The sequence below is a fragment of the Chroicocephalus ridibundus genome, chromosome 1 (genome assembly GCF_963924245.1).
Source record: "Chroicocephalus ridibundus chromosome 1, bChrRid1.1, whole genome shotgun sequence".
Taxonomy (NCBI): domain Eukaryota; kingdom Metazoa; phylum Chordata; class Aves; order Charadriiformes; family Laridae; genus Chroicocephalus; species Chroicocephalus ridibundus.
Window position 1 is genome coordinate 68,695,785 of NC_086284.1, and position 20,257 is coordinate 68,716,041.

A 20,257-nucleotide genomic window follows, 5' to 3' on the forward strand; every position below is an offset into this window, starting at 1 on the left:
CATGTATTTTGCCTAAATATTGGGTTCTTGAAGACTTCTGTTCTTTAATTCTCTGCCTTCAGCTGGGAGGGGACAGTTAGAGGAAAGTTGGGAATATTCTCTTGGAAAGGCTTGTGCTAGCCAAATTTTATGTCCTGTAGACCAGCATGCCTCAGAAGGGCATGTCATATGCTGGGGTGTTGGGCATGTTTTTCAGGTGGCGTGGGAAAAGATTTCAATAGCCACAAAGGATAGGGGTAGAAGAGGAGAGGGTATGTTTTCTGTCAGATGCCCATTGCCTCCATTACTCTGCTTTGAGAGAAAAATTGGAATACAAGGAATTAAAACATGTTCATACTAGATCACTGACGTGTAAGGTTACAAAGGATAAAGTTTGAGAGAACAAGTCGTAAATATTAATTTATTTTTTGATTCAAATATGTAAATGCTGTGTTTCTATTGACACTCTATGCAGTTCAGAGCTAGTTTCTATTAATAAGCATTGGTAGTATAGATGAAACTGGAATTGCCAAAATAATACAATGTGTCTGACCTGAAGCTATCTACTTGTATTTGTTTTAGGGGTTGTTTCTCTATTGGCTGTTCATCCTTCTACAGTAAATACGCTTGGAAAACAGCTCCTGCCAAAAACATTTGGACAGTCCAACGTCAACATTGCACAACAAGTGGTAAGGAGACTTTGCAGGTTGTTTTTTATTGCTTGTACTATTGCTTATACATACTGTGAATCTGACTTGTAGCTTGGTATCGCTTGTCATGGGCAGACAGTCTAAGCTTTTTTTTCATTTTAATAGACATTCGTTAAAACAAATGTTCTTTTGCATAAAGAAATGCAAAGATGACTCTAAAATCAGCATACGAAGACCTGAATATTCAGGTGGCTTTATGTTTTGCTAGTCTTGCCACTTAAAATAAGTGACCTTTTCAGAATCTGCTTTGAATTTTGGCATAGGTGAATGTAAATTAAGTCCATCAGCACATTTTTATTGAGACTGAAGTTAGGTGGAACAAAATTGAAAACGGAGCTACATTTCTTAGTGCTTAATTTAGATATCATTTTGCTTAAATACTTACTGTGAGCTTTGTATGAGGTATGTGAGATTGGAAGTTTCAAAGAATCTAATAATGCAATAGGTGATACACAGGTTATGAGAAGTCACTTTTATAGTGATCAATAAATTTCCAAACAAGAAAATTTAGAGTAGTTAGGCATTCCTTTAATTTAAAAACGGTAACCAGCAGTAGGAGGAGAATGTTTTAACTATAGATCATAAGCCATAATGGCATGGCGGGAGTCCCTTACAGGCATTATTGTGAGACTGTGTACATGCTTGAGTTTAATGTTGAAAATAAAATGTTCTTTCAGGTAACTTACAAAGTTGTTTCTTAAAGTACGTAAACCAGGGGGTGATAATGAAATTTCAAATCATCTGATGCTTTTTTAAACTTTCAGCAATGAGGAAATTAATGTTTACAACAGTGTGTAAATTCTTATGTCTTCCATCACAAGTTACATTGACAAATCCTCATCTATATTATCTATGACTAATTTTACATGGTAAAATTATTTAAAAATATGATTCTGAAATAATAACTACTCTTAATGGTGGGCTTTTTAGTATGCTTACTGTGGGAAATTTACACTTGGCAATCATAATTTTCTTGGCACTTTAAGTCTTACTCTGAACATATTAGCTTTTTTTTTTTTTTTTTTGAAAGAAGGGGCCCATATCAGCATATTTGTATTGCCTGTTATCAGTACAAAAATAGATGCTTAGTTGTATGTTGTTAAAGGAGAGATGTAGGTTTTGGTTTGAGTATATATAGAGAGAAATGTTGGGTAAATTTCTTTAGGTAAATTGACTTTACAATTACGAAGGGGATAGCAAGAACTATAAAAAAATTACCTCTAGAACCCTGCAAATTAAGAGGAGATAAATTTTTCTGTCAGTTTGCAAAATGTTCTTGGGAAGCAAAGTTGAGGATTTGGCTTGTGACCCTGCTCAATTTTCTAACTTTTGACTGGGTGCAACCGGGTTCTTAATACTCAAGTACTTAATTTTCTGAGCTTGCGTTCTTTGTTCAGGTAGTCTGATTTCTTTCTCTTAATACTGTCCCCAAATAAGTTTTTTCTGTTGAGTACAGCGGAGTGTGCGGGCTGCCTTGCTGTTTCCCATTTCCTGATCTTGTTCATTGTCAAGGAGCTGAACTGTGATCTTGTTCTCTTTTGCAAACAGGAAACCTAAGAGAAACAGCAGGCACCACTTCTTCTTCTTTTGCTTCTCGCCTCCTCCCCCCTCTCCCCCCAGTCCCTCGTTTTCTCTAAAACCATCTTTTCTAATTCTGTTCATAAGGTTTCATTTTAGGATGTTCCCAGTGACTCGACACTGCTTAACTCTTTTCATTCATGCTCTTTTCATTCAAAGTCATGGTTGTTTATGAACTTGTGAGTAAAAGTTAGGGGCATTAATATTTCTATTAAGGAGCCAATATTACTAAGTAATTCCTTAGAAGATTCTGAAACTCCAGACTGTAGGGTCTTCCTTAAGAGTAATACATTAAAGCATATAATTCTGGCTAGTTTGCAGCCTTTTGTGAGTTAGAATGGGAATGCAGAGCAGGTTCTGAATGTATTAAACAGACTTTACTTTTCGACTCTAGAAATGAGCCTGTGAACTTGTATATGCTTCCACTTATCCTTTGTACTGTTGAGTATGTTAAGACACTACTGAGCACAGTAGATGTCCAGGGTTTGCTGCTGACAAATGGTTTATTTTTCTCCCAGCTGTAATTGCACCTCCTCCTCTATACTGGTTTGGCTCTCATCTTACTGCACAGTCATACAAATTCTAGATGTGACACCAGGGTGATGGTGGGGCTGCTTGTGGAATTAGGAAGCTAAGGAATAAAGTGGGACCGTCTAATTTTAGCTTAGCTACGAGCTTAACATCTTGTTAATCATCTTTTGCAGTCCTCTGTAACTGCACCCTAGGGAATAAAAACTGGCTAACAGCTTTCTGCTGTTCTCTGTATTGTCTACATTGCTTCAATAGCATACACCCAGCTGGTTTTTGCAGTCTTTTGAGACATTTGGTGAACCAGACCAGTCAATAGCAGAACTGATAGCATTATTTTCTTGGGGAGTAAGTGAGTTGATTCATGTGTCCTGTTCAGCATCCTCCACCCTCATTCTGTTTCCTACAATCAGTAGTTTTGGTTTTGAAAAGTAGTAGAAGAGATTAGTTGACTTTCCATAAGAATTAGAAACATTTTAAGTATGGAACAAAGCTCCTGGAAGCGGGAGGAGGACCTAAGATTTTTCCAGCTGTCAGAAGTGGATGTAATGAACTTGTATGTTAACTACTCAGAGAGATGGCGTAGTATAAAGAGGTACTATTTGGGAAAAACCACAGCTGTTGGTCCTTCCAGGCAACTGAAATTGCAAACATCTAATAGTCACTAGACTACCTTTTGCATTCTACATTTAAGGGTTTTTCAAATTTTGGTTCATTTTAACTTTCAGGCATAAAATGCTTCATTTGGGGTTTTCAGTTCTTCTGTTTTACTCTTCTTGAGGCTAAATTATTGAAGCTAGCCTGAGGAATAAATTTAAAATCTTGTTGATGAGGCAGAATGTGTCTGCAGGAAAATACAGCAAGCTTGTGGGTGGTTGTGAGTTCAGGTTCATTTGATGTTTGTTTCACTTAACCTGATGTCAGGGTTGTAACCTACTGTTTCCACCGAGAGGTAAAAGTAGGTGTATCTTTCTACAGAATAGAAATCTGTACAGTGTCATTTTGTTTTCCTAAATACATATTCTCTAGAATGTTACCTTTATAGCATTTCGGAGATAAAAAACATTATCTGCAAAAGTGGGAGTTCTTCTTCAGCTAGTTTCACAGATAAGGAGAGCATGACTCTGTGCGAATGTATGTGTTACTCTTGATCAAATTAGCACGTCTTCAGGAGTGCTTACCAGTAATCTGGAAGACTAATCAGCTGAGTATGCACTTGTAACATGTTCAGAATGGAATGATTTTGGCTAAATTGGTCTCACTCGCTGCAGTGATAAAGTTGGCCCTTACTCTTTCTCACCTCTAACATACTTGTATTTTGGTTTTGACTCTGTAGTGATAGAGACTGACTGCAGGAGAGAATTTGGCCTTTCTTGCAACAGCTCTGCATTTTCTCTCTGCTTTTACTGATTTTTCAGATCTTCTAATTTCATATGTTAATGTTTTAACTGTAATTTACTGTAACTTTATACATAGTTTGGTAGGGTTGGGGTTTTTCCTCCTTTTTTCCCTTTTTCTTTTGTGGGGGAGAGGGCATGTGTATTTTGATCTTGTCTAAGTTAGTGTTGAACAGTGTTAAGAAATCCAGCAAGCATGAAAAGTTCATTTAAGAAGGATGAAACATAAATTACTTGGGGAGTGCTCTAACTATATAATCTGTAGTCTGAAGTTTTTCATGCTAGTGTGTATAAATTCAATGCATCTAATAGAAGTAGGTAGGGAAAAAAGTACTAGTGTTGTTTTGATAATCACAGAATCTTCATGGTTGGAAAGGACCTTTGAGATCGAGTCCAACCAAACAACCTACAATTTCTGCCACCAGAGCATGCCCTGAAGTGCCAAATCTACACGTTTCTTAAATACCTCTAGGGATGGTGAGTCAACCACCTCCCTGGGCAGGCCGTTCCAGTGCCTGACCACTCTGTCAGTAAAGTAATTCTTCCTAATATCTAATCTAAACCTCCCCTGCCGCAACTTCAGACCATTTCCCCTGGTCCTGTCATTATTCACCTGGGAGAAGAGGCCAACACCCACCTCTCTCCAGCCTCCTTTCAGGTAGTTGTAGAGGGCAATGAGGCCTCCCCTCAGCCTCCTCTTCTCCAAACTAAACATGCCCAGCTCCGCCAGCTTCTCCTCATCACTTGAATCGTACAGCATATGAATATCTTGCAATACTTAGTGATCATTTTCCAAATTACTTTGTCTTTATTGTAGGTTATCGGTACACCTCAGAGACCTTCAGCGCAAAATACTATCCTGGTAGGAAGTCCACATACACCTAACACACATTTTGTATCACAGAACCAGACTGCAGATTCTTCGCCGTGGTCTGCTGGGTGAGCAAAGTAGAAATTTTAATTAATAAATTGTCTGGAATTATATAAATTGTTTGGAACTTTTGCTCTAACTGTTCGCTGTGATAGCATGCATACTCTTCAGGCTAGCAGTGTGAGAGAGACTTGAAGAGCGCTTCAACATTAAAAATATAATGTATTAAAGTTGTGAGTAGTCACACAAGAATGAATACCCCCTCATTTGTCGTAAAAGGAACTAGAATATTGTGACTGATATTGTCACGTTACTTATATTTAGACAATTTAGCTCCTAAAAGGACACAGGAATTCATCTGAGTCAAATCAGTTTTTAATTTGGCATCTCTGTTTTGCTGGTGTATTTCCAAAAAAAGACAGTACAATTCAGATTGAAAAAGTGTATCCTGAAGTATCATTTGAAATAAGAATGTAGTCCTTATTGGGAAAAAGTATTAGATACAATCAATGCATTCTTTTGGTGTCTTTTCTCATAAGCTGGATTTTAAGGCTCTCTTGTTAAATATAGTTGCTTTAAGACTAAATTTGTCATCAGTGTCTTGTTACACATAAAATAGATTTCTACTTTGGAATTATACAGTAAAATGAGATGTAGAGAATTGAGAGGTCCCGTTGCTGATACTAATTTTATTAATATTTACATTTTTCCTCAAGTTACAAGGAACTTTTTATTTAAAAGATATGCAGACAGCTTTGTTGTACTTCTTCTATCTTGTAACTTTGAAGTTTTCATAGCAACTTCATATACTGTATAACTTCAAACTGTATTTTAGTAATAGTGTAATTTATAGTGAGTGCAACCAGTATCAGACTTCATCTGTTCAGTCAGTATCCGATACTGAGTAGAAAAATGCTTAATAAATCTATTTTTTTTGTGGCCAAACCAGATGGGATATTTAAATTAAAAAAAATTACTTTCTGTAATTCACTTTCCATATTTTAGCATTTATCCCCCCACCCCTTCTTGTCTAGAAGATTTGAAGGTTTTCTTTATTGACTGCTTCAAGAAATATCCCTATTGTTAACTTACTATCTGCTACTGGAGCTAGCAGAGTTGCCAAAAGAATGAATTTGTACTGTATTTCAGCATCAACATATTAGAATTGTTAATTATTATAAATCGTAGGGGGAAAAAAATTATAGGAAAAAATGTTGGGAGGGGGTGAGAAACAGAACAAAAGAGAAGGCTTGTTTTTTTTACAGCAGTGTGCCTGTATTTGAAAAAGAGACATTAAATATTCCAAAGTTCAAATCTTCTTAAAACATATATTATACGTATATTTAGGAAGCGGAACAAAAAAGGAGAGAAGAATGGCAAGGGTTTACGTCATTTCTCTATGAAGGTTTGTGAGAAGGTACAAAGAAAAGGAACCACCTCATACAATGAGGTGGCAGACGAGTTGGTTGCAGAATTCAGTACCACTGATAATCACATTTCACCAAATGAATCAGTAAGTATATGGGAGGTCAATTACATGTGAACTGAATGGGGGAAGAGAAATTTCTTTTGAGACTTTTGTATTTCTTTTCCTACTGCTAAATGGAACAGTTCAGACATTACCTGAGTTTACCTATTTACTGTAATAGATTTATTTTCAAATATTTTTGTCACAGGTATGTTTTTGATTAATGCACTATGTCTACAGCAGGCTTATGACCAGAAGAATATTAGACGACGTGTCTATGATGCCTTAAATGTCCTTATGGCCATGAACATTATCTCTAAGGAGAAGAAGGAAATTAAATGGATTGGTCTACCTACTAACTCGGCTCAGGAATGTCAGAATTTAGAGGTATATGTATTAGGAAGTCCACAATGGCTTTGTGTTTGAGTAAATGTTCACAGCTTTAATGTGTTCTGATATGAGATGTGCATGTTGTCTTCTGAGATAGCGAGGTAGAATAGTATGGTCCCTTTCGACTCTTCTTACTTTATTTGTATTTGTAGAATGCATGTGTAAACTTCCAGATTGCTTAAATATATATATTTTTTTAATTCTTTTATGTCAAAAATACAGTTCTGTCACAGCTTTTACAGTATATGTGAAATGGTTCTGAGTGGAAGTTAATCAAACTGAAACATTAATGTGTATTTCCAACATTGCAGTAGTGGTGCTCAAGAGTCAGGCAGATTGTTTTCTTCGGATGTCAGACAAATAATATATCTGTTGATAGATGTTGCATGTAGACAAGTATCTTTATATGCATTGTTCTTTCTTTGTTGCTGCAGGTCTTATGTATTTCTGACATTTGTTTAACATGAACATGTCAGACTTTTTTACTGCATGTCTTGGGTAAGAAGTAAAATGTTTTATACTGAAAGGCATTAGTAAGTTCTGGCAGGATTATTTATTTTTTAGTATCCTGAGATTGCAAGATAATAAGTTACCAAGGTTTACTGAAATCAATTCACTTTATCAGAAAAGAATAAATACAAAGTCTCATTCTAAATAAGTCTAAATTCCCTTCAGCAGGACTGAAAAATCAGTGTAGAAGCTGACAAATTGGAAAAAATGCTTTGAAATCTATCTACAAAGGGCTAATTCTACGGAGATTTTTGTTTCGTACTGATAATTGATTTTCCAATAGTACTGTAATTGCTATTTAGATGAAGAAAATAGAAGGTATCTAGTCAATCTGACTTTTATTTAAATATTTATCATCTCAAGTCAAAATTATTAGTTAAGGTAAGAGGGTGATAATTGGGGCAGGAATAGTTGGGTGAGTATGGAAGGTGCAGTGGATTGAAGACGACAGTGCTATGTGCTGAATAGGGCACCAGCTAGCTGGAGAGATTTTAAAAGGAGATCTCTTTGGATTTATCTTACAAAGTATGGCATTGCCAGTAATGTTGGAGCAAAAGAAAAAGAAGTGTGGCTTATTTGGCTGAGTTTGATTTCATGATTGATAAAGTCCTAAAGAAGAGTATGGGATAGTATTGGTACTGAAGTAAAAAAAGCAACTTAGAATGCAATAATGCACGGTGAAGGTTCATGCATTTAGGATGGGAACAGTGATAGCTTGTGATACCAAGGTGAAAACTTTTTAACTGGATGTCACAAGAGAAGGAAAGAGTTCTGTTAACTGTTGAACAATTGAGCCACAAGTATAATATAGTCTTGGAAATAACAAAAATCCTAAGATGTGTTGAGCTTACTTAGGGAAACTGCAGGATTCTCCCCCATTATTGCTTTCTGAGTGTTTTAGCTCCTGTTTCTGCAAGCTCTATTGACATTTAAATTATTAGTGACATTACCTGACAAGTTTTGCAATAAGATTCTTTTTAATGAGTTTGTGGAGGCCTAATGTTTAATTTGTGACATTGTCAAGCCTAATAACCTTTTTTTTTTGCTATTCCATCTGATATTGCTTAGCTTCACCCTTAAACTGCTGAAAAACCAAGACAAATAGTTTATAAAGGAACATAGGACTTTGAGGGGTTCCCCATCAAGTATTTAATATTTTAAGTCTTTTTAAACTGTATATTGTGTGTAAATTATAATGTTAGGTTTGGTAGAATGTGTCCTATAATGCAAAAAGAGGGTGTGGGGCAGTTAATAAGGTTCATACCTTGTAGTAATATGGAAAGCAATGTAGTTTGCATGTAGTGATAGGAAAATATCTCAGGTGAATTGTGGTAAGTTTTGGGGGTGGTGGTGATTTGACTTAATTTCTAATGCTAAACTATAAGATTTGGTCGTACCTTTTTTTTTTTTTAATATAACACCATGCCTTTTGGCAGTTTTTTCAACTGTGTACAGTTTTTTCAACTGTGTACACTTCTGTTTTCTTTTTTTTTTTTCCACCAAAAACAGAGAACTGCATTCATGTGAATTTTTAACTCCAGTCATTTTCTTGTTAGTTGCTTATTTTAAGGTCCTAAGAACAAAAGTTGATGTTCATGCTGGAGGTCTGTCTATCCAGTATCTTGCCTGACAGTAGTAGTTACCTAGGAAGGAGGATAAGATTAGAGAAAGTATTTAGTGATGTTTTGTCGTGTAACTTGTGGTTCAGGCATACCTGAAGCAGATACAGTATCCTTCTATTTAATAGCCCTCAGTTAACTTTTCTTCCACAAATTTTTATGTTGTACAAAGTTTGCTTTTAATATTGAGTCATTTGTGGCAGCGAGTTTCAGGTGCATTAGAAGCTTCATGTGAAATAACTTTTGTTTGATTTTGAACATTCTATATTTAGTTGATATCCTCTGATTTTTTTGGGTGGGGGATTGGAAGTGGTGGTGACCTGGTCATTCCTTAGTCACTTTCTCTATCCTATTCATGGTTTTCCAGGTACCTCCCATGTTCTCCCCATTATTTCATTATCCTTTCTTTAGAGTCCTAGTTTATTCCCTTGTATTGAATCTGCTCTGTACCATCAATTATACTGATTGCTCTTTTGTATGATCTTTTTGAAATGGGAACACCAGACCTACAGAATTCAAGATGTAAACATTCTGGTTCATATGCTGATGTAGTGATAATTTCTATTTTGTTCTCTGTTCCTTGCCTAATAATTCAAATTTTTGGCTGCTGTGGTGTACTGAGCTGATGGTTTTGGTAGATACTGTGATTTAAGATCTCTACTGAATGTCATTTTATTTCTAAAATATGCATGGATGGGATTGTTTTCTCACACATACCACATTACATTTACCAAAACTAATTTTGATGATGTAATCACTCAATGCTGCATGACACTTTGAGCATGCTTTATGATGAGCTCTCTTTTCACTATGCCAGGTAACCCAGCATGGTCAGCAGATTCTGCCACCTTGCTGTTCATCCCCTTATTCTGATCCTCTATAATTTGAATAACAGTCTGTAAATTAAGTACTTGGGGGAATCTGCTGGTGAGCTTCCTCCACTGAGAAAGCTGTTTATTTCCTACCATTTTGTTTCCTGTCTTCTATGTTGTTATTTAGTATGTATTTAATACTGTGAGGACTTAACCTTGGGCTTCATAGCAGCTTCATTTCTTTAAGCATCTTTGATGAATCTTCTCCAATACCTTCATTACCAGTAGACTACATAAAAGTGGATCCTTCTGGTCTAGACACTCGTCGTGTCCTTGAGAGAATTTGGATAATTCTTTGAGGCATAACTTCTGTTTGCGAAGATGTTTTCACCCTCTCCCTGATATATTGCACTTTATTGCCCAGTGTTCTAATTCTGCTCTTTGTTACAGTTTCCATCAGTAGTTACTCATGTGAGTCTTGATAGTTAGATCTCTAAATTATCTGCAGAACACTAATAATTGACATCATATGTCCTACTTCCAGTTCTCTGGTATTAAAATGATTTTAAGGGGAGAAAATGTTGATATAAAATGCTACTTAAAGCCAACAAACTAACCAATCCTTTTTCTGTCTTCAGGTGGAGAAACAGAAAAGACTTGAAAGAATAAAGCAAAAACAGTCTCAACTACAAGAACTCATTCTACAGGTACAGTCAAGGTACTCTTGTCTATAGGGCAAGGTAACTTATATCTGTATTCCTGTTGCTTTATCCCAGTGAGGTATGGGAAACTTCTAAGAAGACTAGAGGTGAATTTTAGGGTAAGGCATATGCAGTTTTAATTTAGCACTGTAGTTTAGCTGGGACCATGCTCTTGGCCATTGCTATTGGGGAAGCCAGCCGCCTTCCATGAGTTATGATGAATTCTTTTGCAGTTTCAAGTATGTTTAAACAGGATTTATGCTGACGGGAGCTGTAACTGATACTGTACCCTCTGAATTTTCCAATTCAGTTCTCGTATTTGGAATGTTTTTCTGTGTTACAGTCCATAGATAAAATGAGGTGACAGATAGAGGTCATCTCTCATAATGCTCTGTTTCTTGCCTTTCTGGAACGTTGCTGCCCCTGCTGTGTAAGCGGCTTAACCGCTGTGACAATTGCTGAACTCCTTCCCAGATTTCCCTTAGTACGCTGGGGGAAGCTGTAGTCTATCCCCTAAGTCACTGTCCTGGTAGTTTACTGGAATGTATCCCTTAGTAGTTGCATTAGGAAGAAATTCTTTACTGTGAGGATGGTGAGACACTGGAACAGGTTGCCCAGAGAAGTTGTGGTTGCCCCATCCCTGAAAGTGTTCACAATCAGGCTGGATGGGGCTTTGAGCAGCCTGGTCTAGTGGGAGGTGTCCCTGCCCATGGCAGGGGGGTTGGAATTAGATGATCTTTAAAGGTCCCTTCCTACCTGAACCATTCTGTGATTACCTACGCAGCAGGAATGAGAATGTCGGGGAAGATACACAGAAAGTATGTACAGACAGCTGTGGGACAGCATCTCTCTGTGATTTTTATCAGCCTCTATGTTGGCTTTGGAATTTGTTTTTAATTCCTGTCTGTTTCATTTGATTCCATTACCAGAAAAATAGTATTACTTAATTTGGTGGCCTACTGTAAGTTTTGTTGCTTGAATTTCCATAGTTAACTTGAGTTTTTAGTTCTTAAAATTGCTAATCTTTAAAATATGAACATTCCATTCTGAAAACCAGTTTTGGTAAGATGTGAGAGTAAAGTCACTAATCTTAGCTGAGCAATTCAGAATCCTAATGTCAAACATTGAAATCCCAAGCGTTAACTGTTTTTTCACATAATTTCAGCAAAAATACGATATTAATCATTCAGCTGTTCTTGTGGAGTGCAGTACCTAGCAGGGAGTAGTAAACAAAGTGGAAGTAGGATGCTATATGAAAATTCTTTTTTCCAGTCATTGTTATCTCTTTATTCTGCCAAGGATCTGTCCAAAGAACTGTCCTGATGTAGTTACTAGATTGTGCATTTTTTTTTTCCTCAGTTAAGTTTTACTGTGTTGTTTTTTTCAATACTATCGTTTGTGTCTCTTCCTGCATCTTAACATGCAGGGGCATGGTGAACACTGTCATTTTCTGCATTTAGTTGCTGCAACTACTGCTGGTATTCTTTATCTGAGGGATTTTTTTTTTTTTTTTGTTAACAGGATCTTAGAAGGTTTAATTCATACTTTCATATCACTATTGCTTTTTCTAGCAAATTGCCTTCAAGAACCTCGTTCAGCGAAACCGTCAAGCAGAACAACAGGCAAATCGACCGCCACCTTCCAATTCTGTCATCCATTTGCCATTTATCATTGTGAACACCAGCAAGAAAACAGTGATTGACTGCAGTATTTCAAATGACAAGTGAGTTAATGAAGTTTTCTGTCTGCCTTTTGGTATAGCTATGAGTTTTATGGCCATGCTAAAGTGTTCATCTAGATTTGTTAAAAATTAAATACACATAAATTCAATTGTGCCTTTTGTAGACTGAGAACATGTATTTCAGACAGGTAAAACTTAGTCATGTTGAATAGAAACAGGGTTTTATAGAGCTTTTTAATAAATAGAATAATTGCATTCACATTTAATAACTTATTTTAGACTTACTACCTAGAGTTGTTAGAAGCAAAGTAAAGAAGCTCTGCTGAAGTTTTGTATCATAACTTACCAAGTAGTGTTTTCCTTTGGCTTTAACATGATGAAATGCAGCCAGCGGAATTGAAAATGGATTTTGCTTTCAGGATTGCTGTTCTCTACTTTTGGTTCAAAAAGCTACGTTTCTCATCTGCTAAATAAAAGCTTGAATATATCAGTGGTTTCTCCTTACACTATTGACTTACTAGAAAAGCTTAAAAACATGAAAAAAAAATTACACAGTAGGCAGAGGAATGGGAGTAAAGAAAAAAATTCTCAAACATACAAAATATTTAATTTAAACTCTGTATCTATTAAACCTGTTAATGATTTATGTGGTGTGTATAATTACAGTTTTAGTTGCTTGCTATCAAATACATAAATCTTGAAAAATGTGATTGCCTAGTGTGATGTGTCGCTAACACTGTGTCTTAAGCTTTTGAAATGCTGCAATTCCTTAAACTGGAAAGGTTGTTAAAGCAATTGAAACTAACTGAGACATTTTTTCCTCTCCAGGTTTGAATATCTATTTAATTTTGACAATACTTTTGAAATTCATGATGATATAGAAGTACTAAAACGAATGGGAATGGCTTGTGGGCTAGAATCTGGAAGTTGTTCAGCAGAGGACCTAAAAATTGCAAGGAGTTTGGTTCCTAAAGCTCTGGAACCATATGTGACAGGTTAGTTACTCCAAGAAGAGTTGTTTTGTTTTCCTCCTTATTACGGGACTTGAGGAAAAAACATGAAAATATCTAGACTCAATTAATTTCCACTGGTTTGCGTTGAAGATTTCCAGCAAATTCTCAAATATGTGTGCTTTTTGGTGTACCTTAGGGAACAAATAACGTAGAGTTTCATAGAGAATGGGCTGTTGCTCTTTGCACAACCATATTGTGCATTCTAGCACACAAGTAGATCTTTGCAGTGTGCAATTCTTTTAAGAGGACAGTATTTATAGTAGATTCACCTGCGAAGGCAAAAGGTATGAAGTGCAAACATGGTCATGGCTTTATTTCATATTGTTTTATCATTTTCATTATATGAGAATACTGAAGACATCTGACTTGCCTACTTTAAAATGTTTTTTTAATGTATTTTGAAATTTTGCTGCTGCGCTAGCTTCTTGGGTTTTAATTATGCTATTTTGGTTATAGTACATCAATATATTTTGTTGGTTTGGTGGCAAGACTCCTTTTCTGGACTTTAAAAAGATTAAGCATTTCCACTGAATTAGATGAGTGTGTTTTGAAGTATTCTTGAAATACATACTGTTTGTTTTGCAGAAATGGCTCAGGGATCAATCAGCAGTGTATATGTCACATCTTCATCAGGTTCTGCATCAAATGGCACAAGATTTTCAGCCAGGTGAGATGAAATTATCAGCTAGTTTTTAATATCTGTGATCATCAAAGAAACTTAATTAGAGATCAAATACTTCATTAAACAAGTTCTGTTGTGATTAAATACGGTGCAGGTATGTGTTTAAGTTTATTCTCAGTCATCACTTTTGCTTAAGTAGTGGTGGTTCTGACCAGTGTCATTAAAGAGATCTTGTCCTGTGTAGTGGAAAAGAAATTTATTAGACTGGTGTTAATCTTGAAATTTTTGTTTAGTTTTCAGTTTGTGACAAGAAAATGGATACTTCCCTAAAGATGTAATATGGGCAAGATTCTCCCTTGGTCATTAGTGTTTAGCTTAAAAATGGGTTTGGTCTTTGGGTTTTAAACAGCATCAGAAGCTGGTAGAGTGATAAACTATAACTTGTATTTAACTTTTTGTGGACATCTGTCATTTCTGAACTTAACTATTATTTTTCTCTTGCTATATAAGACACTTTCCCTTATATAGTCACTACTTCGTAGTTTCTTGCTGTTGCACTAACCAAAAAGATGTCCTTTTGTGAGCTCAAGTAAATTGTAAAATGAGTCAAATATCATTGAAATGTTTAACATTGTTAACAAATATATTAATTGAGCAAGGTGATGAGTTGAACAAATTATCTGCAAGAGTGTTCATTTTCTACCAGCTGTTTCTGTTGTGTCCAGAAACAGCCTTGTCTGAAAAGCTAGTTAAATTTCTGTTGTACGTGTAACGCAACTAATCCAATCTGGGCAATTTTAGAATTTCAGAATGCTTTGGGTTGGAAGGGATCTTCAAAGATCGACTAGTCCACCCCACATGCCATGGGCAGGGACACCTGCCACTAGACGAGATTGCTCAAAGTCCCATCCCACCTGACCTTGAACACTTCCAGGGATGGGACATCCACAGCTTCTCTGGGCAACCTGTTCCAGTGTCTCACTACCCTCAGAGTAAAAAATTCCTTCTGTATGTCCTATCTAAACCTACCATTTTTCTGTTTAAAAACATTGCCCCTTGTATGTCATTGCAGGCTCTGATAAAACATCCTTCTCCATATTTCTCATAAACTCCCTTGAAGTACTTAAAGGCCACAATAAGGTCTTCTCGGAGCCTTCTCTTCTCCATGCTGAACAGCCGCAGCGCTCTCAGCCTTTCTTCATAGGAGAGGTCTTCCATCCCTCTGATCATTTTTGTGGCCCTCCTTTGGACCTGCTCCAGCAGGTCCTTGTATTTCCTGTGCTGAGGGTTCCAGAGCTGGAGACAGTACTCCAGGTGGGGTCTCACAACAGTGGAGTAGAGGGGCAGAATCACTTCCCTCCACCTGCCGGCCACGCTTCTTTTGATGCAGCCCAGGATGCGATTGGCTTTCTGGGCTGCAAGTGCACATTGCTGGCTCGTGTCCAATTTTTCATCCACCAGTATTCCCAAATCCTTCTCCACAGGGCTGCTGTCCATCCATTCATCCCCCATTCGGTACTGGTACCAGGGATGGTCCTGACTCATGTGCAGGAACTTGCACTTGGCCTTGTTGAACTTCATGAGGTTTGCATGGACCCACTCCTCAAGTCTGTCAAGGTCCCTCTGGGTGGTATCCCTTCCCTCAAGCGTATCAACTCCACCACTCAGCTTGGTGTCATCCACAAACCTGCTGAGGGTGCACTCAATCCCACTGTTTGTCATTACTGAAGATATTAAGTAGTATTGGTCCTAGTACGGGCCCCTGAGGGACACCACTCATTGCTGGTTTCCATTTGGACATTGAACTGTTGACTGTAACTCTTTGGTCATGGCCATCCAGCCAGTTTCTTACCCATCAAATAGTCCCTCCATCAAACTTGTATCTCTCCAATTTAGAGGTAAAATGTTGGGAGGGAAGCACAGGCAGATTATTTCTGTAGCTCTTCCCTTGTTCATTGATGCATTCACTCCATCATAGAAGGCCACTAGATTAGTCAGGCACAGTTTACCCTTGATGAAGCCGTGTTGGCTGTCCCTGATCACCTCCACATCTTCCATACACTTCAGCATAACTTCCGGGAGCATCTGTTCCATCATTTTAGCGGGCACTGAGGCGAGGCTGGAGAGGAGAAGGCAAGTTATAGATTACTTTGGCTCTTTACATAATAATGGCTGATGTATGTCGGAATTACTGGCAGGCTCTGCCTTGTAAATTATTTGGGAAATTGCTATACCAGTGAAGTACTTAAGGAAGTCCTAATTTGTGTTTAAAGACAAAAAACCTGTATTGATGGGATTTCTTTAGATGAGGAAATACAGCTTTAGTCTTGTTCTCTGAAGACAATCTTCTGGCAGCTTTTTCTCACCCATCTGCCTTCCATCAGAGTTGGAAGGAGGTCCTTTTGAAGTTACAGTATCTAGCTTACTTAATGTAATCACATTTTTAAAGCAATCCTTTTTTAAAAAAAAACACACTTTTGTAGATGACAGGCTTACTCAAATGCAAAGCAAAAAAAAAAAAAAGGAAATAACTTGCAAGGGAAGCAGTTAAGCTCAGGGATGTGCAGGACTAGCAATGATGAGGAACGTGGTTTATGCTTCAGCCCATTCCTGCTGCCCAAAAAAGTGTGGGGAATTCTGCCTGTTTTGTGCTAGGGAACTGAAGCTTGAGTGAGAATACTGCCAAAATACTTTAGAGAAGCAGAACATAAACTCTCCTGTTTTCGCTAAGGTTCCTTCTGTGATAACGAGCATGGTGTTGGTGAAGAAGAGCCCATGTATTTTTCAGACTTGAAAATTTGAATGGGCCACTACTAGCCAGAGGCCAGTAGAAAACCAGAGACTGGCTGTGGTTCATTATCTTGGTGGGAAGCACAAGAGCTCCTACCACTTCTGTTTCTTAGGAGGCTGGAAAAGGAGAGTGACAAATTATGTTTAATTATAGTACATACATGGCAATAGGAAACTACAAGATGTGTAGCTTTTCTGGTACCAAAAATTGCTGCCAAGGCAAATAAAGGCTGTAAATTTATTTAGCAAGCTCTGTAAAGAAAGTCTGCAGAAGACTGAAGATGCTGCTGCCAATGCCTCTGTCCCAGTTTCGTTGTTGTACTAGGATAGTCAGGTTATGCAATCCAGTTCCATTTTTATCAAAAAGAGGGGAGACAGGTTTTTGGGTTTGGACTTCGAAAGTTCACAGGACCACAAGAATAATCTCCACTTATTTTTCTTCGTTTTTGAAACTGCTTCTACAGATACTTATGGAGAACCTGTTATAAGTCATCTGATGACAGCTAGACTGGTATCGTAGTATCTTCCTTTTGAATAAGTGTGTGGAACAGCAGAAACTCTTCAAAGTGTCTTACTGGATATGTTTCCTTTGTGAGCTTCTAGGGTGTGTCCCTGCAATTTCATTTTGTGTGGAGGTAGACCCTGTTGAATTAGCTCTATACAACAACAACCTGTATAATTGATGAAGTGCATTAGCTGGATTAAAAAACAACTAGCAAGCATATTTTTGAAAGCAGTTTTTTAATGATTAATGTCTTTCAAGTTGGAGATACTATTTCTGTGATTTTTAGGAAAACATTTTCTCAAGAATTTGTGGCTAAGTTTAATAGTTTATCAAACTATTGAGAAAGTAAATGATAAAAAATTGGCAAAATAGCAAGTAATAATGGAGGCAGGAATGTTCTGGCTCTATTAAAATAAAATACTTTCGGGTACAGTTAATTTATCTAGGAACCAGACATTTCAGGCCACATCTACAATGTGTGTGCATATTTTGGTGGGGAAAATCCCAACATTCAAGTTAGAAAGTGGATACTCTCTGAATGTACTTGATGATCCAGGAGGTGGATTTTCAGTGTAGGGATACTCTTACAGAGGGAAAAATAGAAGATGCCAAAGATATTGTTTGGTTTCTGTTTGGTTTGTTGGGTTTTTTTTAGTTAGAAAAGAAAAGCATAATGAGAAGAAAAAAATTTCAAGTTAAAAATACAGCACATGTAGCAATGATAGTTTGCCATGTAATAACAAGGAATTAAGGAGAAGCTATTAATTCCTCGATTTTCCAAGTCTTTGAATCCAGATTAGTAGTTCTGAAAGACATGATTCACTCATGATGCAAAGTGTCCAGTGCTACATGAAAATATTAAAGGGCTTAGATAGGTATGTAGACTTAACATTAAACGTACTTTAGAAGAAATCTGGAAGGCATGCTTCTAAGGCACCTGTGAAAGGATTCAATCTTTATATTAAACCTAAAGCAAGAACCATTTCAAAGTTACTTCAACTGTTTCTGTTTTTGAGAAACAACTTGGACATACGTTAAAGACAGTTTATAAAGCAGCAATGGCAGATTCATTAAAGGAATGGAATAGATATATGATTATGTTTAAGAGCACGGTAAACTGGGAAGTACCATTAAGGAATGCCAACTGGTCTGTTGGGTTTTTCTGGTTTATTTTTTTTTTTTCCCCAGTGACTTTTCCAATGGTGGAGATGGGATGTTGGCTACAAGTTCCAATGGATCTCAGTACAGTGGCTCCAGAGTTGAAACACCAGTTTCTTATGTTGGGGATGACGATGACGACGACGACGATTTTAATGAAAATGACGATGACGACTGATGCCCTTTGCTTGTAGACTATTTTTTTGTTAAAATTCAGCAAGCTTCAGGAATAAATTGTACTAGGGAGAAGTGTCTCAAATTACTTTGCCCCATCCCTCAAGAAGAATATTGGTAAGCAGTTCTGAGTTTAGAAATTGCACCTCTGATAAGCAAACAAGGATTGTTTTATGTAGGATATTTTTAAATGTGGTGTGGATGTGTGTTTTTGATACCAGTGTGTTAATGCAGAGCCTTTATTTACTCTTGTTTTAGGGGTTTTTGGTTTGTTGGTTGTTTTTTGTTTGGTTGGGTTTTTTTTACTTGAAGGAAAATGGATTTTGCCCCAAATGTTCTTGCGAAGTTTGCTAAAGAAAATGTAGACACATCATTGAGAAATAAAATACTATCCTTCTGTGGAAAATGAATACACTGAATGGCAATTTATTTGGAGTGTATTTTGATTATGCCACTTTTTGAGGGATAGTGAGCTAATGTAGTAGTGTTTTTTGTTAATCACGCAGTGTCCAAAGAACCAAACAAGAAAGATACGTCCTACTTTTTTACATGTTAAATTCCAGAAATGTTGTTGTGAAGTTATTTTCCCTTAAATTATATCTAACATTATGATTCCATCAAGTTTATATACTTTTCACTGTATGTTGGGACATATGAATTACAAAGTTTTTGGCAAATGTTTACTGCCAGTTGGTGCAGCTATATAAAATGTCTTGAAGGTTTGGAATGATTTATTGCTTATGGTAAAATTTGCCTGATTTCTTACAGGCAGACTTTGGAAACTTTTTATTATATAGTTGTTTACATACTTATAAGTCTATCATATAAAGACATGTACTGAAACAAATGTTTGTATTTGTTTCATAAGCATCTTCCTGTAATCTATTATAAAGTTGAAATTAAATATAGAGAATGTTTTAAGTTTTTTAACTCAAAATTTGTCAATCATTTTTAATAGTTCATTTTTATAAAAGGAATTTCAGGGCAGGTGGTAGTCTTTTTAAATTTATTCACAAACAATTAACTGCACAAATACTGTCAGCTGCCTATTCTAAGACAGTAGTCTTTTTATTGAAACACAAATAAACTTTTCTGTAATATTTTATGGAATATAAAGAGACTATAATTGTTTGACTTGTTTAACCTTGGCACTGTTAGTTTTTATTAATAAAACGCGCATGGGCATTTTTAACAAGCTCTGTGGTTTTTCTAATTTTAGGGTTATTTTAGAACATTTCACTTCCTCTCGTCACAAGACCTGGTGTTAACTGTCTCAGGATACTGCATTTACGCTACAGAGGGCCCAGATTTTTTGCTTTGATTTAGTGATTTGTCGTTATAGCTCTTGGTAACTTATGATGCAAAAAGCAATATCTTACCCTGTAGACTCTCTTCTTTCACATCTCCTTATTTCAATCATGTTGCTCCCCAGCATGTCAGGCCAATCTTAGTACTCCGATCCAGCTTCTCTGTTTAAAATCCCACACTTAGTCTCCTAACTTTTTTCACTTCATATTCCTCAGTCCTGGCTTTCCATCATACATTCCCGTGTCCTCAGAACAGGTCTTCAGCTACTTTCCATGTACTTCCACCTTAAGCCTTTTTGTTAGATCACCTCCTCTGCTCTCTCCGGAAAGCGTAGGTTACTGAACTACCTCAGTCACTTGCAGGCTGTTACCAGAGGCAGGATTTGTTGCTTCCACAAACTCCAGGGAGTTGCTGCAAAGACAATTTACAGTCTTAATTACTGC

The 20,257-nt window shown here is 36.8% G+C and overlaps 1 protein-coding gene across 3 annotated transcripts in view; it reads left to right on the forward strand.

Moving 5' to 3' along the window:
* Nucleotides 1-18,916, forward strand: part of TFDP1 (transcription factor Dp-1) — a 54,253-nt gene extending 35,337 nt beyond the window's left edge. For 2 of the 3 annotated variants that reach the window (XM_063338341.1, XM_063338332.1), the window contains exons 4-12: nt 562-668; nt 5,010-5,131; nt 6,411-6,576; nt 6,772-6,918; nt 10,501-10,569; nt 12,135-12,286; nt 13,073-13,239; nt 13,843-13,924; nt 18,363-18,916. In XM_063338341.1, coding sequence (XP_063194411.1) covers nt 562-668; nt 5,010-5,131; nt 6,411-6,576; nt 6,772-6,918; nt 10,501-10,569; nt 12,135-12,286; nt 13,073-13,239; nt 13,843-13,924; nt 18,363-18,510 — 1,160 coding nt within the window. In that variant the 3' untranslated portion in view covers nt 18,511-18,916. The remainder of the gene's footprint in view (nt 1-561; nt 669-5,009; nt 5,132-6,410; nt 6,577-6,771; nt 6,919-10,500; nt 10,570-12,134; nt 12,287-13,072; nt 13,240-13,842; nt 13,925-18,362) is intronic. The other variant, XM_063338352.1, reaches the window with a different exon arrangement.
* Nucleotides 18,917-20,257: the final 1,341 nt, after the last annotated feature.